At 37.5% G+C, this 26,157-nt stretch overlaps 1 protein-coding gene across 7 annotated transcripts in view; it reads right to left on the minus strand.

The window, feature by feature from the left end:
• Nucleotides 1–1,324: 1,324 nt before the first annotated feature.
• Nucleotides 1,325–26,157, minus strand: part of TRIP12 (thyroid hormone receptor interactor 12) — a 78,766-nt gene continuing 53,933 nt past the window's right edge. For 5 of the 7 annotated variants that reach the window (XM_066193230.1, XM_066193227.1, XM_066193232.1 and 2 more), the window contains 29 exons: nucleotides 25,704–25,772; nucleotides 25,428–25,593; nucleotides 24,604–24,721; nucleotides 24,307–24,463; nucleotides 23,847–24,000; nucleotides 23,087–23,315; nucleotides 22,258–22,376; nucleotides 21,459–21,666; nucleotides 20,386–20,486; nucleotides 20,091–20,265; nucleotides 19,573–19,714; nucleotides 18,548–18,739; nucleotides 17,725–17,876; nucleotides 15,740–15,912; nucleotides 15,229–15,302; nucleotides 14,920–15,119; nucleotides 14,018–14,145; nucleotides 13,576–13,727; nucleotides 12,978–13,120; nucleotides 12,285–12,441; nucleotides 11,203–11,301; nucleotides 10,555–10,669; nucleotides 10,118–10,272; nucleotides 9,428–9,592; nucleotides 8,410–8,574; nucleotides 4,951–5,064; nucleotides 4,091–4,185; nucleotides 3,781–3,884; nucleotides 1,325–2,718 (listed from right to left, as the gene is read on the minus strand). In XM_066193230.1, coding sequence (XP_066049327.1) covers nucleotides 2,522–2,718; nucleotides 3,781–3,884; nucleotides 4,091–4,185; nucleotides 4,951–5,064; nucleotides 8,410–8,574; nucleotides 9,428–9,592; nucleotides 10,118–10,272; nucleotides 10,555–10,669; nucleotides 11,203–11,301; nucleotides 12,285–12,441; nucleotides 12,978–13,120; nucleotides 13,576–13,727; nucleotides 14,018–14,145; nucleotides 14,920–15,119; nucleotides 15,229–15,302; nucleotides 15,740–15,912; nucleotides 17,725–17,876; nucleotides 18,548–18,739; nucleotides 19,573–19,714; nucleotides 20,091–20,265; nucleotides 20,386–20,486; nucleotides 21,459–21,666; nucleotides 22,258–22,376; nucleotides 23,087–23,315; nucleotides 23,847–24,000; nucleotides 24,307–24,463; nucleotides 24,604–24,721; nucleotides 25,428–25,593; nucleotides 25,704–25,772 — 4,218 coding nt within the window. In that variant the 3' untranslated portion in view covers nucleotides 1,325–2,521. The remainder of the gene's footprint in view (nucleotides 2,719–3,780; nucleotides 3,885–4,090; nucleotides 4,186–4,950; nucleotides 5,065–8,409; nucleotides 8,575–9,427; nucleotides 9,593–10,117; nucleotides 10,273–10,554; nucleotides 10,670–11,202; nucleotides 11,302–12,284; nucleotides 12,442–12,977; nucleotides 13,121–13,575; nucleotides 13,728–14,017; nucleotides 14,146–14,919; nucleotides 15,120–15,228; nucleotides 15,303–15,739; nucleotides 15,913–17,724; nucleotides 17,877–18,547; nucleotides 18,740–19,572; nucleotides 19,715–20,090; nucleotides 20,266–20,385; nucleotides 20,487–21,458; nucleotides 21,667–22,257; nucleotides 22,377–23,086; nucleotides 23,316–23,846; nucleotides 24,001–24,306; nucleotides 24,464–24,603; nucleotides 24,722–25,427; nucleotides 25,594–25,703; nucleotides 25,773–26,157) is intronic. The other 2 variants (XM_066193229.1, XM_066193233.1) reach the window with 1 other exon arrangement.

Here is a 26,157-nt window from a genome sequence, read left to right on the forward strand (position 1 = left end):
CCCATGGATTGGTTTTAGTGAGCTTTTCCCTCAATCCAAAATTCCTGAAAAGTAGGAATCCTTAAGATCTTGCACCACCCCTCCACTCATTCTGAACTACTCTTAGATATATGATTTGTTTGCAGGACAGTACTACAGTCATGCAAAATGTGACTTTTCATTTTATTCTTGTCATTTACTATCTTTACACCTTTCACGCTAGACTGCTCTTCTAATATGCTAAAAGCTGCCTTTGGTAGGAAAAAACAAGTGTCACCCAAAAGGGTTTCATTCACTTTTCAAGCAAACTAAAACACCTTAGTCTGAGCCGAAAATGACAGCCAGAACAACCAAAATCACATCACCACAGGTCCTTGTTTTTTCCTTTTTCAACAGGCAACCAACTCATTTTCCCACTGAAACAGTTACACAAACAGTTACGCTATCAAATCTGAAAGTTCCTCAAAATTTCCAAGTCAACGAAAGCCAGATTCTAGAGGGAGACAACATGGGTAAAAAAGTATCAATACACATGATATTTTAATACAAAATATTAGCTTTTTTCTTTTTTTTTATACAAGTCAGTTTTTTTAAAATATAGAACCTTAAAAAATGAACAAATTGCTATCCACACACTATAAACACTTGTTTGTGCTCAGTTTGATCAAGTTATCAGAACAATTTAAACACCAGTCCATAGTTTAAACACTGCCTTGAAGTTGGATGCAAACTATGCCGCACTGTGCGCTACCATTATTGTATGTACAGGGTGAAGCGCCTTCGGTCGGGTTTAATACGGTAATAAAAAACTGTTCAGTTATCAGGTTCTTTGTGCAAGGATTTCACATTCTACTCATGCTCATGACAGGTCTGTATTACATTTCAGTGGCACTGGTCTGAGCAAGCACAGGTAATTCTGTGAATGTTCACCAGAAGAATGTCCGTTACATGTTCTGGAAGTACACGTTCTTCAGCTGGATGAAAGAAAACTTGTTAGTTTAGGGGAAATAACTAGCCTGATTAGCCAGAATTTAACAATTTCTAAGCACTGAAAGGAATTTTGATTTCTCAAAGTTGAATAAAAGTAATTAACTATCACATTTTCATAAAGATTACCTATGTAGCAGGTACATCTCAGGAATATTTGTAATTGCCCGTTTTTTTGAACGCATGGAAAGGAAAAAATTTCCCTCAAAGTTGGAGGTCTTAAAAGGTCTTGTTTTAGTAGTAAATCATCCACAAGTTGCAGGTTGTTAGCCAAGTAGATTTAGGATGATTTACTTGCATTACAGTAATTTACACAATTGAGCTTCAGGCATACAGTACAAAACTATGAACAAAAAGGTGAAGCAAACTTTTTTATTTATATTCAGGTAAAAACATTAACCTGATGAAGTAAATTATTGCAGATTTGAGAAATCAGCACATAAAACAGTTGGACAGAGCATTGCTTACAGGTGCTTTATCTGTGTCAAAAGACAAAGGCTGAACTGCTTGTTCCAAGCTAGCACGGGGGAAAGAAAAAAAGAAAAAAAAAAACCAAAAAGAAGAAAAAACTACAAAATTAGCCAGGAACTCAGATCAAGAACAGGAAAACTGTTTACTCAAACAGGGAATGAAACGACTAATTTGTCTTTTAAAAAACTTTACATCAATTCGAAATGCTCTGGGCCTTACCACAATACACATTGGCCAGCCCAAGCTGTTGGACTTCAACTACATGAAAGAAAGAATTCTTCCTCGCCTCCAGTATGAGGCTTTTGCTGCCTGAATCACTGTGTAAACAGCTCTGGAGCGCTCTGGTAACGACTGTCGCCATTATATCCTACCACTACAGTAAAACTATGCTATAAGAAAGGTTCTACCTAGTTACAAAGGCTGAATTATATTGACAATATATATTTGATTTCAGTAAAATTTAAATTATCTTAATCAGAGAAAGAGGCATGGAGCAGTTAAATGCCCATGCTAACCAAAACATAACAATTGTTGAATGTTGCACACAAAAAGAACCAAGTGAATTGCACATCAGACAATACATGAGGATGGGTAAAATTAGAGGCAGGTGAGGGTACACAGAACTAGTCTACTAAACTAGATTCGTCAAATACATGGTGTATTTTAATTTCTGTACTTATGTACAAAAGTTGTCTTTGGAGGAAAAACTTCAGACTTAGCTAGATGGATACACACAGCCCAGTATTAAACTGCACAGCGACATTTATTGTTCCAGCCTGGAAAAACATCCCTTTTTAAATTTCACACAGCAAAGCAAGTTAAAAACTTCACTCATCAAATAAATGATAATTTAAACAAGAACTTGCTAAAGAAACCTTGTCACAACAACTTTTAGGGCCTGATCACTTTGAGTCCATAGGGGCTTTTAATGAATATCAACCAAGTGTCTTTGTTTATAATCTGCAAGCCGTTTTTCTACAACAAGAAGGCGTAACACGTTTCCTTGACTCAGGTGATATATTTAGAAAAGAATCATGAGTTTCTCTTTTGCTGTAACAGGCAGACATTGCATTTTTCATTGTGATCAGGAAAGATGGAATGACTGCTGCCCTTCTCTTGCAGCTATCAAGAGTTTTTCACGCATTATCTCAATAGTTGAATAGTCCGGCAATTTGAGATAGTTCACACAAGTCATTACTGAGGGCAAGAAATCATCGGGATTCTCTGTGGACTCAAACGTCTTCCGTACAATCGTCAAGGGAGGATTCAAACTTCGGAAACCTAGTGAGGAGAAAAGACACTCAGATCAAGGCTGCTCCTCCTGAACACCCACAGCTGAATGCAGACATGCCCAGGGACAGAAGCAAGCATCACACAGTTGACTTCCTGGACACCTTCAGAAGTTCAGAATACACCTTTATAAAGCTGCACAACAAGCTAAAAATACCTAAAATCCTGCCTGCAGATTCATCTTCCAAGATGAATTTAAAACAAAGGAATAGGCTGGATGAATCTCCTTTTAATTGTGTTCTGTACATGTAAAAATTCTATTCCAATCATAATATTTTTAAGTTTCTTGGCTTCACACACATTTTTTAAGATTCTCAGGAACCACCTATGACTCTAGTACCTGATTATTCTTACTCCAGCTACTGTTTCTATACTCCTAACACTCAATTGTGTCTGTACCATGTCTCCATAGAAGAGCTCCCAAAATATACTTAGAAAAAAATAACCCAGTCTTTCCCCCAAATCACAAAGAAGGTAAATATTGGAACTGATGCACGAATTCTGTTTTGACTCAGCTGAGAATGCACTAAAATGTGTATTCTACAACAGTCCCTAGCAGGGACAGCAAATTTCTCTGCTCACTGCACTGTGTCTTACCTAAATGCTGAAATTTAAATGGGGAGAAATTACCCAAGATTAATACTATCCTATCCTAAGTGTTGTCTCCTTTCTAGAATAGAGACTATTGTTTTCAGGTTACAATGCATCATTTTGCTGCTATAACTTAATACACCTCTAACCAAAAAACAGAGTAATAGGACCTTCCAGTTTTATTTAAATTTTGAACTCCCTTTTGCCCTCTGACAGATTTTCTGGCAACAATTTAAACCTGGAGAGCCAACTGTAGAAGTGTCATGAGATTAACACAAACGTTATGAGAATTACGCCTGAAGTCTGCCCAGACGCTTCTGAAATTAGAAATGTGACACTAGTATGAACCTCTCAAACACGTAAGTTAAGGAATTTCTTCCTATACTGAAGTAATCATCTTATGCAGAAATACATCCATAACAGTGATTTCATGCACAGCAATATGCAGTAAGGAAAACCTACCTCCTACAGGCAGTCTGGGGCTGCCTGTCACAAACTGAAGAAACAGTCTTTGCTGCTCACTATCAAAACTACTGAGAATTTCAAAGAGATACTTCACTGCTCGACTGAGGAGGGAAAAGAACCAAGAGAATATTATTTTGTTTATAGTTAAAATAATTGCATCAGATGCATATACAGCACAGTATGAACATTTTCAAATAAATGTCATATAGTTCCTTTAGGTTGAATAACAATGCATGAAGATTATTTCAAGAAAGCATTTTCTATTGTTTTAGTTTTTTGTTTGTTTAGCAAGACCAACACATATTACCTGTCATGTGTATAACCGTGATCAGGCCTGCAACATTCCATTAAAGTCTTTGCATCCCAGGTGTCTGTCTTGCTGCCACACAAGAGCTGCTCCAACTGTAAAATTAAATAACAAGGAGTAAATGTTCCCCCTTTGCCTTGCAAAGCACCAGGCGCACCACAAAGGCTTGGCTAATACAGTGTTCCAAAGTGTGCTTTGAAATTTGTTCTTAAAGTCAAGGGTCTGAGTTTATAAACAAAGCCCTCAAAGTACAGCCTTCAAACAGACTCCCTCGAAGAAGAATAAAACACTCTCTCTTCTAGTCCAGAGAACCATAATTCTGACTCAGTTCAGTCCCCTTAAATGTGTTGAGCATTTTACAAGGAAATTGACATGGTGGTGGTGAGAATAAAGCAACATCAACTATGCTTATTCTTTACCCCTTCATCTGAATTTCTTCTTACTGTCTGAAGCTTTGTTCTAAAGAGCTGACTACTTGTTTTATTGTTTTAATAGAAGATCCAGGTAGCATCCGCATCTGTCTACAGCTATTCTGAGGTACTGCAATACAAGGAATTAGAGTACCCATACTCCATAGAGAAATGAAGTATGATACATAAATTAAAGCACTTCTCAAAAAAGTTGGGTACATACAACTCAAAGAAAATTGAGCTGTTCATAATAAAAGTATTAAATAAATGACTACTAAACAGAGAAATCTTTAAGAGTTAAGTGTCGAATTTCAGGGACACTCAGTTTAACTAACCTGCATCAGAAATGCAGTATCATCAGACTGTCACAAATGCCCTGGACCCAGGTTAAGACTGCCCATACATACAGAAAAAGTTTATAAAAGCAGCAGCCAGAACGCTTTTACCAACCTCCTCAGGATAGAAGTACTGAAGATGACTAAGGGGGAACACCGACTCAAATCCATCTCTGAAGGAATCAAACTGTCTGGCAACACCTTCATTTAGTGCCCAGAATATAACCAACTGCAAGGAAAGGAAAAAAAAAAAAGAAAAATGCAATTTGAACAAAGAAAGCATGAAGTGATCACTACTGCACAGAAGAGTACAACTGCAGCAGCCAAACTCCAGCAGCCCAGCCATATGCTCACTGGAGTTACCACAGGCTGCACACTGATTCATGGAGCTGCTCTACAGAATTGCCTCATTCTGCCTTAATTGATAATTTAAATTACCCTTAACACGAACATTTGGCAAAATTTACACAACTTATTTGCCTTCATTTTTAACAAAGCAAACAGAACTCAGAATAGCTTGTTAAACTGAACTTATTTAACAGAATAATTTAAAGTAAATCTGAACAGTTGTTACTGTTAAAAAGCCTTACCTAGGTGTTCTCTCTCTACACCACTTAAAATGCAGCACCTGAAGCAGAAATCCATAGGGCATCATTGGCGGTATTATCTTAATTTGCCCCATGGAAATATATGGGTCCCTATTCTAATATTAAGTTTTAAAAAAGTAACTCTAGCCTGTTTGATGTATCAAGTAGCTTAATATTCTAAGAATACACAGGAACAAAAGTAACTTGATTTCAAGTTATTGGAATAGGGTTAAGAATCTTAATGCAAAAGACAGTAAGACACTAATCTAGGCTTTTTGAGGTTATTTTTTCAGTTCTGTTTTGGTTTTGTATCTGTGGTTACCTCCTCAACATTAAATTATCTTCCAAAGTGGACGGCATACACTGAAACAACAATCGGGGGGGAGGAAGGGCATATAACACAAATAAGACCAGAGTTCTTCTAAATAAATCTCCTGCAGCCAGTATTCCTCCACTTATTTAAGGTATTTTACACGGCAGACTGCAGGGCCAAGTTCAGATTCTTTTGTCAGTCAGTGCTATTGATTACACTTGCCTTGGATACCCTCAACTCCAGGAGCAAATGAGGGCTGATTATAAAAGATGTGTTGTCAACACAGAAATACTAGTTTAAAATGTGTTAAGAGCTCTGGCCTGTGGTGATGATTAAAGTCATCCATGGACGCATCTGAACAGGTTACAAAGTTCACGGGTTATGCTGGAATCCTGAAGCAGGTATGTAACCCTATCCCAGTAACTGAAGAGTTCCTGGTTGCAGAAAGCTCTCAAGATACAAAAGCTCATTAGGATCTGCTGGTAAGTTTTCCAATAGAAGAGTCAGGCATTGAATTTCATGTGAGGTATCTTGCACTACTTTCACAAACCAGTTTTAATACTGAAGAGGAAGGTAGCAAGCACCAGCAGCACAAAAAAACTCTTTTACAACACAGAAAAGTCTATGGCTATTCTAACAGCAAAGTTGTTTACCTACAATTGTGATTACTTTTTATGATCAAGAGCAGGTGGCATAATTAAGCTGCACTGTATTCTTGCAGATTCAAAGAGAAGATCAAATTGCTAGACAAAGCTCTACACTACTGAAACTTTTTGTTCACAAATTTAGAACAAGCAAGGTGGCCTCTTTATAATACAGTGGAGAGAGGGGAAAAAAAAGACAAAAAAAGATAGAGAATAAAGTCTTTCACTATACTGGTAATTGAAGCAGTTCTACTTTCTGATGAAGGCAACTCCTGTGGGAACGGTCCTCGGGGGGAAAAGAGAGAGGTAGAAGGAAGAGCGACATGATGGCAAGAGAGGCATTAAAAGCAACAGTACAAGATTCCAGCTTTATAAACTACTTTTCATGTTAATCCTCACACAAGATTTTAATGAAAATGACATGCTCAAGAGCAGGGCAGCTGACCCACAGGGTGCTGTACAGACCAGCTGATCAATTAAACATATTGTTTCTAAAATGCAATTCATCATACTTGTGATGGAGAGCACATTAATTTTCCCTCTGAATTCTTTTCTATTTCTTTCACATCAAGTTCATAAAGCTATAAAGACAAGACAGGAAAAACTACACAGAGGTCCTTTTAAGAAAGTAGTTCCAAAGGTTTTTAGGAGGAGGAGAGCAGGTTTTCTGTTGTCATCTCCTTGCCCTTTATAATGCCAGAAGCCTGCAGCAGGACAACTACAGAACATCTGAGCCATCTATAAGCCTTTCTCAGTGTATCAGATATCTGATACAAGTTACTGAGGGAAGGAAAAAAAAAAGACTGCAAACTATGGAAATCAGACTGGAATGCTTGAATGAAACATTATTCAGTAAATAGAGACTGCAAATTCTTTTTCGGATGAACTGTGAAGTTTGTATTGCTCCTCTGTTAGGTCTGCAAAGAGCTTTAAATCCAAATATATTTAATTCTGTAAGTGATTCTTGACTAGCAGAATTTACTTTTAATAAATAAATCCATGAGAAGTGGATAGGTAACAGTTTGGAACTATTAGGTGAATAGAAACTGCTCAATATTCACTTGTAATGATTATGGAACAGCTTTGCAAAATTTCTCAGCTGACAGTCAGGAATTTACATGACCCTTATTGAATTGTTTCTACCAGAACATCAGACATGTTTCTTATCAGTGCTTCAAGACTTGACAGTCCTCAGAGTGAAACTGGCAGTATCCTGTCAGGAAATGTATTTAGTAACTGGAATAGTGATCCTCCCCTCCATCCCACTCACAACTTCATGTGATAATATTGCATTCTTCCTGCCTTTCCTCACTTCTTTTCCAGGCTGCTTTTAACCAATTCCCTTTATCACTTCCTTAGACAGAAACAGCTTCCTATCTTAGTTCAAGCAATACCAACCTTCTGTTTTTCTATGTCCCTTCTGGCATAGGAATGAATCAATACACAGGTGTACTGTCCATTTATGCTGGCAAAGTTTTGTTATCTTTTCCTTATTTATTCTTTTTAGGGTTTTTTCGCATGTGTTTGGAGTTCTTTAGTTGACTGGTTCTGTTTTTCTTGGTTTCGTTTTGGCTTTTTGGACAAAAAACTAATGCTTTAATTCTGACTCACAACTGCTGATGTTTCTTAAGTCTGAGCCCAAGAAATTACACTAGTATTACAGCAGTCCAAAGGCCACTGGGTGGCAGATGTTAGAACACTATCGCAAATAATTTGCTAAATCACTATTCATAAAAAATTCATTATCGTAACCATTTACAATGAATTCACTTACAATACTTTTTCTCCAAAAAGCCAAACTTCTGATGACTTCATTACATATAAACCAGACTTTTTGTACTACACAATTTTCAGGTCAGGTGCAATTAGGTTTGAACAGTTTTACTGTAGTAATAAACTAGTACAGAAGTCATAAGGAGTAAAATTATTGTCATACCTAGTTCATGAGAATGAACTGAAATCTATATGGAAACAAACTGCCTGGGAGCAGGAAAAAAGAAAATTTTAATCATAGGTTTGCTTTTACATACTCTGAGATACTCCTCTAAATTGTGGATTGTGACTGGTGTATCTTTTCCCCCTTTCTTCAGCTCTATATTCGGAAATCCAGGAAGTGTGAAGTCCAGCCCTAGATCTTCCACTGAGCAGCCATTCATAGTCAGAGCCTCCAATGCATACTGTAGACTTTCTTTGGTCTAAAAAATTGGAAGTGAAAACCAATGAGAACAATTAATTCAAATAAACTTAACCAAAAGTTATGACTTGTAAAGCAGCTTTGATTATTCAGACATTTCTTTCTGCAAGAGTATGACCATTAAAACTGGTACAGCTGTCTTTGCTTTCTCCTTCTGGAGTTTTCATGCATAACAGTAAACCAAGAGAAACCAGATAAGCTTAATGGATAAAGTGGAAAGATCACAGGTGTACATTTTTTCTGGCAGTTTTGGAATTACATAATATGCCAGAAGACAAACTATCTAGAAAACACTATTGCAAAAAAAGGAAATGTGAAATATGATATGGCTCAGAGGCTGTTTTTCCTTAGAACAGTTAATGGCACTCATACTCAGCATGCATATTGACATTTTTCAGCTTTCATCCACCAGATTTCAAGTCTTTCAAATTCTTGGGAAATTAAAATCCGTGACCAAGGAGAGACAGTGAGACAATGGGATAAAGAAGAGCAAAGACACACAAGCTTACAATACTTGCACTAGTAACAAAGCAGATGTATTAAATTAGGGTATTACTTCCTGCCATCTATTAACATTGGATGCTAGAAAATGCATGTGTGCCAAAGACCTTTTATCACTAGTGCCACAGTGAACTGTGGTGTTTTCAGTTAAGAGTAGATATCCTTGAAAAATTAATGTATGTCTGAAAGAACCTGTATGCTCATGCATGATGACAGTTCATCTCACTCTGTATGAGGACAAAGTAATTATTACAATCAGTTTCAAGCCCTATGATACATTCTTAATTACTGCTATTTCAAAAAATCCTAACATGTAAAGATGCACTCTTCCATTCTTAGGATTACTTTCCCACCTGAGTTTTATCCTGTTCAAGTCTTTTCTTTTGTCTTACAATATCTTCAAGGTGATATATTGATTTGGCTACTACTGGATCAATACTGAACAAGTCATGAGATGTCAGTGAAGTTTCCTGTCGCAGCATCCACTTATAAAAAGGAAGTCCAAGAGGAAGGTCCACCTGGAAACCAAAACACTGAACTGCTTAGTATTGAACTGTCTTCCTAAAGTATCTCTCTTATTACTTTCATCTCTTGACCTTCATCTCTCTCTACAATACTATCTCAGTTCTGGCACACACCAAAACACTACGTCCTAGCATTCTTGCCTTGAGAAATTTACAGTCAGGAAAACCCAAGTGATTGCCTAGTGCATATACACTAAAGCAATCAGCAACTGGAGTAACAATGAGCACAAAACACTCTTGAAAGAAGTCTGGAAAGATATTGCAACACATACCAATAATGGCTTTTCCTTTCTACTTTATGGTCTTGAAAGCCACAGTAAGGATCTTCAACATGTATCACCCTTTTCCCCCACAAAAGTTCAGCTACATGCTCATCCTCCTCCCTGCCCCGCCTCAGACTGCCCTTATTTCTAGAGCTGAAAGTAATACCATTTAACTCATAATGCTTTTATCCCTCAACAGCCAGAACTAGTATTTTAATGTGACCCCTTCAAAAGAGATTTTCTAGTCTATTCTCACCAGTCTGAAGTCCATGATTGCCTTGGCCATCAGTTTTCCCAGAAAACGGAACTTCATTTTAACTTTTGCAATGTGAGCTGGCTTGGCTGTTCTACCAAAAGGAAGTGCAAAAAGGCCTTGAAGATTATGAATGTACTTGGTACCTTCCTGGCTTCCTGTTGAGGAACAAAGAAGGAAAAAAGAAAGTTCAGTATTTACTCTGCTACTTTCTTTCAAGATGCAAGAAAGATTCATTCAGATAACCTTAACCTAAGCTTCTTATAACAAAAAAACCAACCAAACACACACAAAACCCCCAACAAAACCCACAAAGATACACACACTATCATCAGGCACATTACCTAACACAAAATGAGGTGCTCTTTACATAACTAAAGTCAACTTAGAATCAATTCAATATTAATCAATATTTATAGATTAAGCAGTAGAGCAATTACCTTTTGGATTTGCTAAAGTCACTTCTTCTCCCCTCCAAAGGCCTAAGTCTGCTCTCTGTAGTTCCTGAGATACAAGTGCATAGAACTCTAGTGTAGGGCCTAGGCCTGTGCCAACCTTCAGGGGATGGAGGGTGAGGGGAGAGGAGGGAGAATGAGACAGATGAGTCCATTTGTCAATTTGGATATAAAAAATCTTTACTTCATCTGAGAAATATTATACATTACTTGCTATAAAATAGACTGCAAGGCAAAAAGCATCTAGGGAACCTAGCTACAGAACATTTACACATGACAGAGGCAGCATGGAAAGACCACACAGCAGAGGAAGTAACAGTGGAGTAAGAGTATTAACCACCTAATGATCATATTATAGAGGAAACACACACTCTAAGCTGTTTGCTTAAGATTTAGAAAAAAAAATGAGCTCTACTGACTACAATTGATTATGGAATTTAGATCAGAAAGAGCTTCTCCTAGCAGCTAAAAATCACAACCAAGCAGATTAGGGATAATTAAAGGATAAAATTCTTTAGCACCAGCAATGTGAAAGACAAAGGGTCTGACCAAGCCATTGTAGGACAGCTGTAACTATTCTGTATTAATCTTCAGTAAAAAGGGGTTACATTAGACTGCATTGGTATTACTTACTTCATTCTCATACTGGATTTCCAACATGGCTCTTGAACTGCCTAGATCCTGCATCACAGATTCTGCCTGCTTCAACAGCTCATCTCTGTTCACAGTGCGCTGCACATGAGAGAGGTTTTATGCAGTGAAATTATGCCTATAAGTTCCAGCTCCCAAGGCAGTTACAATAGGTAAAAATCAGCTATGCCCAGTTTTCCACCCCATGCCCATAGCACCACAGCTCAGTTCAACAATCTGTAAGCTTATGCTTTGATATAATAATTCTTGCTTCTATATGAAAACTGTTTAGAATGAGTGTGCTCAATATAAAATGAAAGAACAATGCCTTACATTTACATCAGTATAACTAATAGGTACTATTCTTGCCAAGAATATAGCAATAGGACTACAATATAGCCAAGTATTGTCATGTGACATTATGTACCTCAAACTAATATGTAGAGAAGAAAATAAGAGTAAAGATGCTGAAACCCAAACAAAAACCCCAACAGGACTGGGATTCCTACATGTGGGCAGCTTATATTCTCTTTAAACTTGATTCTCGTGTCTCCTGCTGTTTTCCCCAGAGGTATTCAAGATCATATAGCATATATAGCAGATCTTATATTAAGATTATGTATCTCCAGATTCAAGGCAGATATCCAAGACTGCTTCAAATCTAACAGTCATAGCTTAGTTTTATTATGTTGTGATAGGTGAATTACCTTCCCCAAATACAAGGACAGTAATTTTGTTTATTAAGGGTCTAAATCCCTACTTGAATTCTTCTCAGAATCAAGCAAAACAGAGGTCTACAAGCCAGTATGTGGAAATTTCACTAACGCTGCCTAAAACTCTGTGTTCATTGCTGGAGCTTGTTTCAGGAATTATGTCAGGGTGCCCCTCCTGCCCTCATGTGGCCGGCACGGAGAAGACACTGCGCCTTCTCCTGGGGGACTGCAGCAACAAAACCCACCTCCACTTCCTTCACTATACCACCAGAAGACCAAGTTATACAAATAAGCCTCGCTCACAATGATATCTTTAAAGACAATATAAAAATAAACAGATCCTTCATTCCATCTGAAACAAGATGTACTTACTTTTTTCCTGTCCAGCCGCGGTGCCACTCTGCTATCCTGAGAATCCGACTGATTGATTTCTGGATTCGTGTCCAGCAGCCTTTGCATGGCTCGATCACGATCAAAGGCCGTTACATAAAACAGCATTTGGCGGGTATCAAATGGAAAGAAAAATGGGCTGTGAAGAGCATTGGATTAGTCAGCTGTGTTTCAAGCAGCATCTCTGACTAGCATTTGGTTTAAAACACAACAGAAATGTAGTATGTCCAAAATTAGTGAGTTATTACACGCTGTAGTGAAAGCAGCCTCCAAAGCAAGCTTTCCAGAAGACGTTTTAGTTACAATGCTCAGGAGCAAGAGTTTTGAGAAATGCAATATATGGAGACAAAAAATTCCAGAAACTTTTGACTCTTCTTGAAAAGTAACCCAAAATACGTGAAGGCCTTGGCTGTGCAAAGTTTACATCAGAAAACAAAATTCCTTTATAACTACTGTACTACAATTAATAAATCCAACAGATCAAAGATTTCAGCACAAGCTCCCGTTATTTGGCAGCAAAAAGAAATGAGAACTTGCCTAGAGCAGCACCACTATTCTACCTTCCACCATTTGCAGTAAATACTCAAGAGTCCTGTAAGGGTGATGCACTGTGCTGCCCAACCAAGATTCATACTGAACTGGAATCAGAGACACTACACAGCGAATCACTCATACCATGTTTTTCCAAGTTCTGTCAGCCAAGTCGGGATGTTTCCTGTCATAATCACCAAAGGATCCTGAAGCTGCCTGTTTGCTTTTGCTGTCAGTTTACTGTTGATAAACTCCGAAGTTGGAATTATCTCCTTGCAGACTGCATTCTGTGTTAAATAAAAGCAATGTATTTCTAGTTAGAGAAATGCTGAAAGAAATAGCACGTCTTTGTTAACAAAGATTTTTAATGCTTCTCATTTGCTTATCACGGAAAGTAAAAACTTTTAGTGCTATTTTGTTCCTGCAGCGTCTCAGACATGAAAGAAGGACTGACTAAATGTTTACTACTAATTTTCTTTCCAGGAATAATGTTGGTCTTTAAACTTAAGGACAAAACATGGATATTGTGTTCAACACAGTATAAAGAAAATATGACTGACTGTAAGAATTTACAGCCTTCATCTTCTCAGAAGTTAGAGAAGCATGTAGGGGAAGATGGCAATATTTGCATTATTCTATCTTCTTGAGGGGCAGTGGACAGAGGGAAAAGGTTATATAAAATGTTACAGATGGTTCTACCCTGAACCAAGTAACAAAGTGATTTAAGAAGTGCTCTACTCACATCATACAAGTAATACCAGTATCGACTGATAGCATGTAAAACTCTCAAAAGAAGAATAACATCTAATGAGGGATCTTCAAATGTTATATTTTCAGGTGGAGTAGATATGAGGTAAATTTCCAGAGGATTTAACACCGAAGGGCATACACCATCTAGCACAAAAAAACAACATGTTAGCAAAACAAATAAATTAGAAGTTTTCCCCAAGATTTAACTGTTAGGAGCCTAGGCAGTTTTAAGTCATGGCATTCACTTATCTACAACAGTTCAGTTAAACAACTCAGTAAATATCTTAACTTCTAGTTTTAATATACAGCTAAAAATACACGCTTACTAATTTTTATACTATGCCTGCTTTAAAAAAAACTTTATAGTGGCAGTAAACATTGTGAAAGTTCTGAAAGGACTGAGGAAATCTAACATAGCAAGGCACCACACTCACCATGCCACAATTCATCATGTTTTTTAGAATTTCTAGGGGAGGTTTTTGTGGGAGCAGTTTGTGCTCTTCCTCTTTTACCCCCAACACAGTCCTTATTACCATCTTCATCCTCTCGCACAGGTTTGTACCTAAAAAGTGAACGAAAGTTAAAAGTTTAGAAGTTTTGAAATGCTAACTTACAGGGAAACAAAAGCACTTTTAAAGGTGTTAGTTCTCAGATTTCCAGAGCTTTACTTGAATGACAGTTGAAAGTAGACAGACAAGAACACTGCACTGGGATATGATCCAGACTCTGAAGAAAAGTATTTCACAGAGAAGAAAAAACTCGAAGGAGAGAAAATGAATGTATAAACAAAACCCCAAAGTGACTGAGGTTAGAGTAAGGGTTAGGTTAGGGCATTTTTTTGGTTGCTGTTTTATGGGGTTTTATTTGCTTGCTTTTTTTTCTTTAGCACGTTTAAATGTTAAGAAGAGACTGCTGAACATTAAGATGTTCAGCATAGTCACATGTCAATGTTTCTTGCAAAGTATGGCCAAATAATACATTCACTTTCACAGCAATCAACTGGGAAAACTAGTACGAAGCTGACCATTAGCTGCATACTGCACATTCTCTGTTTGTGGTTAGTTACCTAACACGAACAACAGTTTCTCTCCATCTAGAAGGTGTCATTTAAAATTCCCCTTTTCTTGTTCACCAGCTGTACTCAGGAGCCAGAACATAAGGAGCTAGCAATGAAATCTTACTAAGTTTTAAGTATCTCAAGCTCATCAGGAAATTCGAAGCTCCACCATTTTTGATGGGATAAAAAAGAAGACAGACAGCTATATTATAAATTTATTGATGTATATACATTTAGTAAACTGGAGAAGTTATTCCTGGATTTCTTGAAGCAACTTACCAAATGGTGTGCGTTTTTGTCCAAATCCCAGCTCTTCCCAGTGGGTTGCTTTCATCATCTGTGGACTCCCTCTCTTCCTCAGCTTGTAAACTGTACTGCCTGACTGCTTGGTACACAGTCATATTGTATGGCAGCAAGTGATCTCCAATGTAAAACTGCAATCTGTGTCTCACATTCCCTGAATTTAAGAATTGAGCAGCCTGACAAAACAAAAACCCACACACACAAGTTAGGAAACTTGTTGCATAGCTTTTCTCTAAGGCTCTCCATACACTGCACTCTCCCCATACTCCCAGAGCAAAAGCTTACCAAAGATTCATCTATTTCTTCATCTGACCCATCATCATCACTATCTTCATCATCTTCTCTAACTCTTCCATAGCCTGAGCCAAGAGAGAACAAAGGCATCCTCACTTGCTTTTCATGAAAGATAACAATGCTTTGGTACTCTGACTGCTGTAACTTCTAAACTTTAAAACGGTTCCAAAATGTATCAGTTAAAAACAGTAAGATTCAGAACTGCTAGAACAAATTTCAGTATCAACACCTGGCATCAAAACTGCCAAGCTACAGCCAGTGTGACAGTAAAGCAGTAATACTTCTGTTAGTATTTTGACTGAACTGTTTACCACAGGAAACAGATTGTCCCAGAAAAAGAAGATTCTCTACAGCTTTAATCTCCTCCCTTGTGAGCAAGGTATCTTCACAGGTACCTTCTGTTTGTCTTCAGCATAATCCTCACAGGTTTTTACAGACTCCACACTGACAGCAGAACTATTCCAAAATGGAAAACACAAGTGACTGTATAATATATAAATACCTCTAACTACAAGGTATCTTTCAATGGCTTGTACCAAAGCCAGAGGATCAATCTTCACAGGTCCACCTTTCCACTGTTTCACATTAGCACAGTCTGGATGTCTTTGCAGTTGGCATTTTAATTGATGTGTATTGAAGAATTTTAAAGCTTGGGATCCTCTGTTAAGAGAAAAACTCAAAAATAATTTGTGAAAAAAGTTGCTACACAAAGAATCTAATAGCCATAATTGCATTAAAATGCAGTAAAATAGGCTTATACATGCATTTACAATTTTACTTGTTCAGACTATTATTGTCAGACTATCTCTCTAAGCTACTGTGGTTTGGAAAAATAGATTAAAAGTTTTCTTCTACAAGAATATCAGAATCCAAGTTGAACAAAATCTGGAAGCTACATGAATTGAGAGAAAGCCCAGCCTGAGGTCTGATTACAATATACTGTATTGTAAATAGTACACTGGCCTATACTGACCACCTTTGAAATCCAAAGTAGTTCAGTGATCAGCTGATGGCACAGGAGATTTAGAGTTGTGCTTACATGCAGTGCAACAAGGATCAAAAATGGGCATGGAAAATGCAAGTATTCATTTAAATGGATTTTTTTCAGTAAAGACCTAAAGAGAAAACCTGAAAGCTCCCCTTTTTTTTCTGGCCAAGAAAAGTTTATATATACATTCCACCTCACCAAACTATCAATACTCAAGCTAGCTGGTTTTATACAACAAGCCTCTTATCTTGGGCTGCTTCTATTTCCAGGTGCTAATAAAAGACTACCAAAACTTAATGCCTCAAAATCCTCACTGACATAATCCACAGTAAAACTTACAATGCTACAGTTCTCTGCCTTCCCATGTTTCATTTTCTATCAAAAAAGAACAGCAGGATTTCGCTTCTATGATTAACAGCTTTTTAATTTTTGGTACTTATACCAAAATTACGTAAGGAAGCAATCTGAGATTAGAGAGAACATACTATTTGCAAAAGCCAGTTTAGAGACACTGATTTCTCCTCATCAGAAATCTGTGTACTGCATTAATTCCCATTGATTTTATGTTTCACAAAAACAAGTACTGAATTTTAATGTTACATTAATGCTATAGTGTGAGGCCCCAACACATCAAGTTAAATGGATGTTGTGTCGTCATTAATGAAAAAAAAAACCCCTCTCCACACGACCTTACTAGCTGAGACATAGAAGACCTTTGGCATTTCTAACTTTAAAGAAGAGTTTTCAAAAATTCATTTTCAATGCTCCTCCTCTCATGCTGAGTTTTTAGCCAGCACCAAAAAATACCTTCAAAACTTATACACAACTGTACTGAAAGATTCCCTGTTATATAATTAATAAAAAACTAGTGTTGATTTACTGAAGTATAGAAAAGAAATTGTAGAAAGAAGTCTTTAGTCACTCAGATTTGTTACTTAAAACACAATCACCAAGCTGGATTCCAAATTTATTCTATATCTTAAGACCCAGGGCAGGTCTACAGCTATTTTAAACTCTACTGACAGCCAAAACTTATCACTTAATCCACTATCATCCTAGAGAACAGAACCTATATGAATAATGAAGTTGAGCACTGTAATACACTCCCTGCAATTTACTCACTCTGCTAAAAAACATCAGTGCCCTAGCAATAAATAGTTTGTTTCTTCCCAGTGTTTGGTACATGGCGATAAGGAAGAAATTTGGACTTTTAAACGGTAAATTTAGAGACTGCACTTAAACTTTATCACCCCCAATTTAGGTGAGACAAGTTTCAAGATGCTAAGCACATATTTAGTAAAATACTCCATCTTCCACTGAAGAAAAACCCAACTGCGTCACTGCTTTTGTAGCAGAGTCAGAAGTTTCCACTACCACCTCTTGTAACTGTACTTCTATAATTGTAGTACTACTTGTACTTGTCCTGCTAATGCTGTTTGAAACAAGTTCCAGAAAACACAAGCTTCCAACAAAACTGTTACCTGAGCATTAATCCTTACCTGCTCCCTGTTCCATTTCCACTAGGGAAGTCATGCACTTTAACAGGAAACTGTTCCATCTGACTGAGGCAGTTGTTCATTTTATGGACTAATGCCAACAAAGGTGCATTTTCTAATGGCTCTAATCTTCCAAGGGGCTCCTCTCCAGGAAGCTGAAATACAGGCCAGTCTTTAGTTACCTGCTAGAATTAAACCATGCTAAACAATTTATACCAGAAATTAAGAATCCCTGCTCTCACTGAAAGTGAGAAAAACAGCAGTATCGGGATGAGTAAATGACACAAGTTTATGAAAGACCTGTTTCAAAGAATGTACTTTTCTCTCCTGGTTTCAACTGAATAGCCCAACAGATTTTAAGCCCTCACCCTTAACCACAAGCAAAAAGCTTTTTGCAAGTTTCAGTTATCTGCTTTCCTCTCTTCCACTTCAAATGTCTTCCTTTAAAAACAGAACACTAGTTTCTTGCAGTATTTAGACCTAAGTGATAGCATTACTATCCAAACTCTTTCCATATACACTTCTTAAAAGACAGAAACAAATTTTAGGTTGCTCAAGAGTCAGACAATTGGCCATTCTGGCATTTTTTCTACTGCTGTGTGGAACTTTCTGTAATTTCAGAGTATTAAAAAAAAGTTCATGACCTATAAAGACATTGAACAACGTGAAAGTTGCAGTGTTATACAATTTAGACATAACAAAACATTCTTTCTATATTCCACCTTTAAGATAAGATAAGCACAGAACCTCCCAAATGGTTTTCTGAGAAAGTAAATTTCAGAGAAAGACAACTAAGAATGCCAAAAAAATAAACAAGTAAACTTACTGGAGAAGAAAAAAATACATGAAGAAATCTTTTCAATCTGATATCCCTGCTAACAGCATCTTTTTCACTTTTAGATGTCAAATAGAGCAGCAGTTGTTTAACAAACCCACTATGCTGGATTTCAAATGAGGAGACGTCAGATTCCGAGACAATGCTACGGATTTCTACAAGGCACTCTGTTCCACCATCCACCTGAAAAATGAGAACAGAGTGTTTTCTACTCAGGTATTAAGGGCTTAAGAAATGCTAGCTTTCGTTCTACTGCATGGAACAGCTCTAAAGGGAGGGGAAAAAAAGGAAGTCTGGAATGTATGTATAGTAACTCAATACAAGCAGCAACACAGGGTAAATAATCTGATAAGTATGTCTGTGTTCATGGGGAGACATTACAGTCAACATCTACATTTTCTCTACTTTGAGAGAAATACAAGGTCCCATTTCTGTCTTATGCAAGGTAAAGATAAGTTCCAAGCAGGGGTGCTTTCTGTTAAAAAAAAAAATAAATAAAAAAAAAAAACACCCAACAACTCAGATTGGTGTATGTTTTATATGACAGTGTGGGAGAGAGGGAGGGAAAGTTTCATATTTTAACCATTGCTCAGATCAAAGCACAGAACATAGCTCAGCTCTTGTGCTGGTTCAGAAGTTACATGTTTGGACCACAACTTTCTGAAAAGCAAGGCTGAAGTTCTTGACATGCTACCACGTTTTCCCCAATCTGTACTTCTTCTACCATTTTAACAAAATGCTGCTTCCCTCTCCTTCTCCCACCAGTCTCAAAGTTCTTACTACAAATGGTATTGTTCTTTAAGAATAAAGTTGAGCCCTGACACTTAACTGTAGAACTTTTGAATTTGAAATAAAATGCTATGCAAATGACACACTGTTGGATTTGTCTTTTATCATAAGTGGTGTGTGTCAGAGCTTACACACTCATTCTAAAAAATTACTCCAAGTCATAATGACTCACAAGTCAAGGCAAGAAATTACTCCCCCCCACTCTAAGTAAGCTTGCCACTTCTAACCTGGAGGTTGAGTTGTTCAGTTGCAGTGCAAAGTCTCTGTAATACATTTAGTGCAGGATTGCTTCCATCCATGTTTTCAGAACTAAAATAATGTTCTACAAATTTATGGGCTTGCTCCTTAATCCAGCCCTTAATTTTTTCTCTGTAAAGAAGCACACAAAAGGCATTTAGCCACACGTAGCATTTGCATATATCAATATTACAAGTAAATACAGCCTGAATATAATTCTCTCCATGTTAAACAGCAGTCCCACAAAACCCTTTGCTTTAACTCTGACAGAGTCAAGCCCTTTTCTCTACAGATCACTTCTTAACATTGTTTTTCTCAGATCTCCAATTTTTCCCCACCATGCAATTTTGAACAATTTAGATGTTATTTTCTCTACCTAAATTTCTTGATTCTTTTTCCAGAATTTTTTTTAACTGTGGTTAAGCTCCAACTTCTTTCTAGCTGCTATATAATCCCCTGATCATAGCCCACATCATGTTACAAGTATTGTGATTTTTTGTGTGTGTACCTGTTATTGGAAATGGTATCCTTGGAAGCAGCCCTTGCAAGACCACTTACTCCCGCTGTTCGTGCTGGTTCAATATTATTACTGTTGGACTGTGTGCTTAATCTTCCCCATGTTTTAGGATTTAAACTTGCCAAGAAAGAAGATTTAGGAGACTGAGTAGTTGTAGGGCTTTTAGCTGGGAGAAATAAAGATAAAATTTAAGAGAATCAACAGGTTTATTACAGCTAGCTCTTTCTGCAGTTTATAAGCTTACTTTAAAAGGAGATAAAAGTATCATACTTTAAGAATTATTTACCTTGATTGTCTACTTTGTCATCATCTCTTGGAGGGGAATATTTTGGTCTCCTTGGCCCTCGTTTTGGCAGTCTTTTTCTCTTTAGAACATCACTCAGTCGTCTGTCCAATTTTAAAAATAAAGTTACTTATTTCCATGCATGAATATATATTCATGCACACACCCCTCCCTCAGTTTAAAATGCGTCTGCCAACTACTTCCTTAAGAATTAAAGAACAGGTTCCATCCATAACAAGGATAGGAATATCTACTACTCTAGAAGCAGGGGACTCAACTCTATAATTGACAGGACAAGCAGAAAGGGTTTTGCTGGCTGTTATCTTTCTATAATGAGCAGCCAAATACAGCCAGAAGTGACACTAAAAAGAGGTTTCTCATGATTTTCATGCTTTAATTGTGTAAGCATTTGTTCGACCATTTCTTTGAACACACTTAAATGAAAACAAAATTCCACAAATCTCTACTGAATAAACACCAACCAACACTGGATATTTGACATGCCTTCCCTACAAAAGCCCAGAAAACACTTCAACAATTTGTGACATTTCTTCTCATCAATCACTACACTTCACAAGTCCACATATTCCAATTCTTGTTTAAAGTGACAAATATTTGACCTTTAAAATCAGAGCAAAAGAGTAATTTATTCCTACACTGTATTTTAATTCCACAAGTGTTCAAAATTATTGCCTTCCAACAAAACTTAAGGGTAATTTTTATTTTTTGTCCAGTCTCTAGCAGAAAGGAACCATGCCCCACAGCTCTGAAAGAATCACTGTCCTCAGCAGTTACGTGAAATGACAAACTGCTGCTCGTGACATTCTCCCAAAACCAGAAAATTATTTAATATAATTATGACCTATCAAGTCACTCTTTTAAACATTTAATATAAAATTAATCAAAACTACCCACTGAAAAATTCAACACCACTCAGATTGAGTTCCTTAGAGGAAAACACCATAGCAAAATGCAGATGATAATGTGGGCAGCCCGTGTCACAAAAAACCCCCAAAATCCCACAAGAAAGCACCAAAGCCAGAATGAACAGATTCCTTTTCAGGAAGTGCACTTACCCCTGTGGGCTCAGATCCAAGGAATCCTCCCGGCTGTGCTGTAAGCTGGGAGAGCCCAAATCTGCAGCTGCGTTGCTGGCAACAGTGGCTGTCCCAGTGTTGATGGTTGTAGTGGTTCCCAGCGTTCCTGATCCATTAGTGCATACTTTTGGGGGGCTTGTCAGCAAAGCCTCAGACTCTGCCAAGTTTTTTACTTGGTGCATCACCCCTTTTGAGACAGAAGAGATCTTTGTTTGGTAGGTTGGTCTGGGGTAGGGGGAGAGGAGGGGGTGGTAGAGATGCGGTGGCAGGAACAAGGGTGTTTGAAAATGCAGAACTGAATGTTATTTAAACCTCTGCTTTGACTACGACAGTATTTGCTCACCCCACCCATCAATACTAAGCTTTAAAAGCAGTTCAATCTTTTCTTGAAGAAGCTAACCTATATATTTTAAAAATAAAAATGAATAGTAGCTAAAGAAACCCCAAGAACAAAGACTAGTACAAAGACTTCCTGCCAAAGATTCATCAGTTTTCTCCACTAAGACTTCCCATGTAATTTCAGTGATGCATCTACAGCCTAGTGAGTTTGCTAGTATCCAGCAGGCCTGTACAAACTTGCTTCAGATTCTGAAAACACAAGCTCATCTCCTCCAGAGTCTGGGTCAGCTCCTCCCTAGTAATATGAGGACAGCTTGCACAGATTAGCCTTCATTTTTCAAGAACAATATTCCATTTTTATAGCTTGGGGAGAGTGGACACACATTTTTAAAATACTACATAAAGAGGTGAAGAGAAAAAAAAAGAAACCACGATTTACCTTCTCTTCTGAAGTAAACACTAAAAATGTCAGGTAACTTTTGCATTAAAATCTCTGCCATCTGCAGGGCTCCAACTACTATCTTAAGGTCTTGACTCGACAGCATGGAGGCAATATGACTAAAACAGATAATTTATTAGAATTAGCTTTGTGGGTTTTTTTGGCTGGGGTTTTCTTTTTAAATCAAGTCAGTTCATCTTGCATACACAGCACTGGGGACTGAAAGCAAACAAATTTCATAGTGCTTTTATAAAAACTATCAATAAAAGGACTGGAACAGTTCTCTTCCTACCTATATCACTTTTACCAAGTTTTAACACGGCATAAAGGAGAGAGGCTTCTATAAATAGGGTGTTCTAGAACTTGGTACTGTCCTTGAAAAGCAACTTGGTTTATTTTCCAGTTGCATCCTCAGATCCTCAACTTTGTGTGCACAAGTAGGAGAGATTCCATGAATAAAACTTAACCAGTTGAATGCTACTATATCTGTAATTGTTCATATTGTATTACCTCAAAAGTTATCTTGCCCACAGAGAATTTCATAGGCAAGTTTTAGAAATCAAAAAACCAATAAAGGGCAATATTAGACACTCCTAGTACACAAAGCCAGAGGCTACCTAACTGTCTAGTAAGAAGGCCTAGCATTCAACTACTGCAAAATCTATGATGCAAAAAAATTCCCGCAGAGCTGGCAGCCTCAGTGTTTGGAAAATAAGTAAGACTTGATAAGTACAATTTTCTCCTGAAAAAGATGATTCAAAAAAAGTAAATCACAAGTTTGAGCTGTAAGCTCAAAATTAATTTCATCTGCAGTAGTTAATGAACCCACCTTGAAACAGCATGGTTTTTCAGCACATCCTTCAGAAGTTCAGCATCAGCAAAATAAATTATCCTAAGAATTGCTCTAAGGCACTTGTGTCTAACAGCAGGTCCAGCTGAAGAACTATATACTTCATAAAGAACACCAAACAGTGTTTTGATAAAGGATTTTGCCAGTTCTGGGTCCTCTTTCATTAATTGTGCTCGAGCATCATCCTTCTTCAATTCTGAATGTCCACCTGTGAGAAAGTGTGCAACAACTCACTGGACAGATCTTTGCATTTCTCCTCTGATGATTACTTTCTTTTGTTAAAAATGATTTAATTCAACTCTCAAACTGAGAAGATAAAATCCAAGAGGCAGAAGTCAGAGTCATTAAGTAGGTACAAAATCTCTTTCAAGGAGTTCAGTCTTTTTTTTCTTCAGTGTTCCTATGAATTTCTGTATAATAGTAAGAAGCCCTCACAGACTCTTCATTAAATAAAAAACTGTATGAATAGAACTGTTTCAGAAATCCCAAGCCAGGAACACCCCCAGCTCCCGCCCATTTCGATACATTTTCAGGTCCCAGGAGGAGTTTACATGTTAAAAAGCAGACATGGCAATAGTACGAGTTTTGTTATAAAGCTTTCTTCATTCATGTAAATCAGAATAGTTTGATGTTCCATAGAGGCCATAAGAAATTTTTAAGTTAAGCAATAAACTGCTGCACAACCCAGCATAAATTAGTCACAGCTAGAGAGCCCAGGTGTTTCCTGAGCTGTACTTACTAGTGTTTGTATTGGCTAAAGGGTTTGGTTTTCGCTGAATGGCACGAGCTGTTCCAGTATCCTCATTTATTTGCTGCATAGAGTTAAAATCAATAGTATAGACACGCCCAAGCGTAGACAGGCTTATCTCATCCTCACCAACCTGATGAGCTGCCTAAAATCAAGGAAAAGTTTAAAGTTAGGAAATGCCTAACAAACAGAAAACAGTATGAAAGGTGAGGAGAAGGGTAACACAGTAGGAAAGACAGTGACAGAAATACAGTCAGAACAGCAATTACATGATTCAGCTATAGCTGAACACCGGAATACTGCAGAATTACAGCAGGATGTTTGAAGAAACTTGTTTCTTACTCAGAAAGATCAAGAGTGATATTTTTAAGGACAGAGAAAGCACTTAATTCCCTATTCAACCGCACGCAGATTTGAAAAACATCATCACACAAATGTGTGGAATTACTACCTCTATTATTCGACTATCAATCCTGTTATAGGGATGCCAGAGACCCCTGTCATCTCGCCATTGCCATATTGCACCATCTGTATTTTGTGCATTTCCTTTCTTTAGCATAGTATCAACAGCAAAGATCCCCTCTTTTGGCAGGCAAGGCATCAGTTCACTGTAAAGAACATTAAAACAGTATTTTACTAGAAGTATACAATCAAGCCCATCTGAACTGAAAACTGTTTGCCTTATTTCAGTGAAGTTAAGGATTTTAACATACCAACCACACCCAAAACCTAAGACTGCAAGACTTACCAGATAAGAGAAGTAAGTTCATAAAGTTCTTGAGGACTTCGTGGAACAAGGTCAATTTGCTCTTGACAACTCCCATTTGAGGCCCCACAAAGGAGGAAGTGAAGCGTTTCTGCAATATCTATAAAAATTATTATTCATGAGACTGCCTGTATCAGATATGGATTCCATTTTCTGCTGGACACTATACAGAAGAGGTAGTTACTGCCCAAAGCAAACAGAGAGTGGACTATAGGACAAAAGTGTTTCTTTGAACACTAAGAAATGCGTTTGTTCTCAAGTCTGGGGTTTGTGGCTTTTTTGGGTTGTGTTTTCTTCCTTTAAGGGACAACTAGGGGAGAAATACTACTCAATATTCAAGATATGGAAGAAAACAGGGAAAAAAATAAAGGGCAGTTGAAGTGGTCAGTCAAAATCTGTGAGATGGAACAAAGAAAACAAGGGACAACTAAGACAGTTCTACAGTTGTTACTTTTGTTAATGTTTTTCCCTAGAAGAAGCACTTAAAAGCACATGGTTCCCCCACACAGTAAAAACTAAAAAAATAGTTATTCAGCTTGTGTTGAAATGAAAATAGTTTGTGCAGCCAATACAGACTCAAAATTAAGTGAGCACTGCAGTGACAATGGCTAGAACTAGAAAAAAAGAATAAAAACCCCTCTGGATAAAAGCTTTCAACAAGTTTAACCAAACTTTTTATCCCAGGAGAAACACAGTAAGAGAGAGAAAAATTAAAAGAACAGAATATTCATAAAATCAAGTCCACAAAGGTCCACACTAATTGTATGTGAACAGATCCCCTAGAACATGGAAGTGTAAGAACTCACTTTGCTTCATAAGCTGGACTGCAAGGGTGGGGCAATTGGAGCACATCAGGGAGAACATGCGCACCACCATGATGAACATTCCTGAGCTCAGGATAGGAGGTGTCACGACCAAGAGCTGCTGGATATTTGTTAACAAGTCCTTGGAAGCAACCTGCTGCAGCAAGTTCTTCAGGAGGGAACAACAAAATGGTAAACATTAGTCCTTGAAAGGTGAGACCTCAAGAGAAACAAGGTGGGTGAAGAAGAAAACAAATGCACCCCCATCCACACTCTTACCTCTTCATGCTGGAAGTTGTCCACTAGCCGTGCAAAACACAGACAAGTGCTTTCAACAGACTTTTTGTCCTGTTATAAAAAAGTTTTGTTTAAATTGAAATATTTTAACTTGCATTAGAACATCCAGTCATTTTGAGGCATTTGTAAAACTTCTCCAGAAGGGTCGGTCTAATCATATTTTATAGAACATTACTGCTCTGACTTTTAAATTCACAGAGAGTCTAAACAGACCTCCTGATACAACTGTCCTTCCTACATATTATTCCCAGGGAAACACCCCCCCTTGCAACACAAGATACTTCTATGGACCTTTAGAGATGAATGAATTGATCTCTAATATTCTTTTTGGATTCTGCAAGGAGGAAACAATAGGGAAAAGAGCTACAAAGCCAAAGTAACGTGAGTTATAGATAATAAGCAGGAGTGAAAGGCTACTGTTTTACAGACTACATGA

Source organism: Chamaea fasciata, unplaced genomic scaffold (genome assembly GCF_029207755.1).
Source record: "Chamaea fasciata isolate MVZ Bird 193981 ecotype frontalis unplaced genomic scaffold, bChaFas1.0.hap1 SCAF_11, whole genome shotgun sequence".
NCBI lineage: Eukaryota > Metazoa > Chordata > Aves > Passeriformes > Sylviidae > Chamaea > Chamaea fasciata.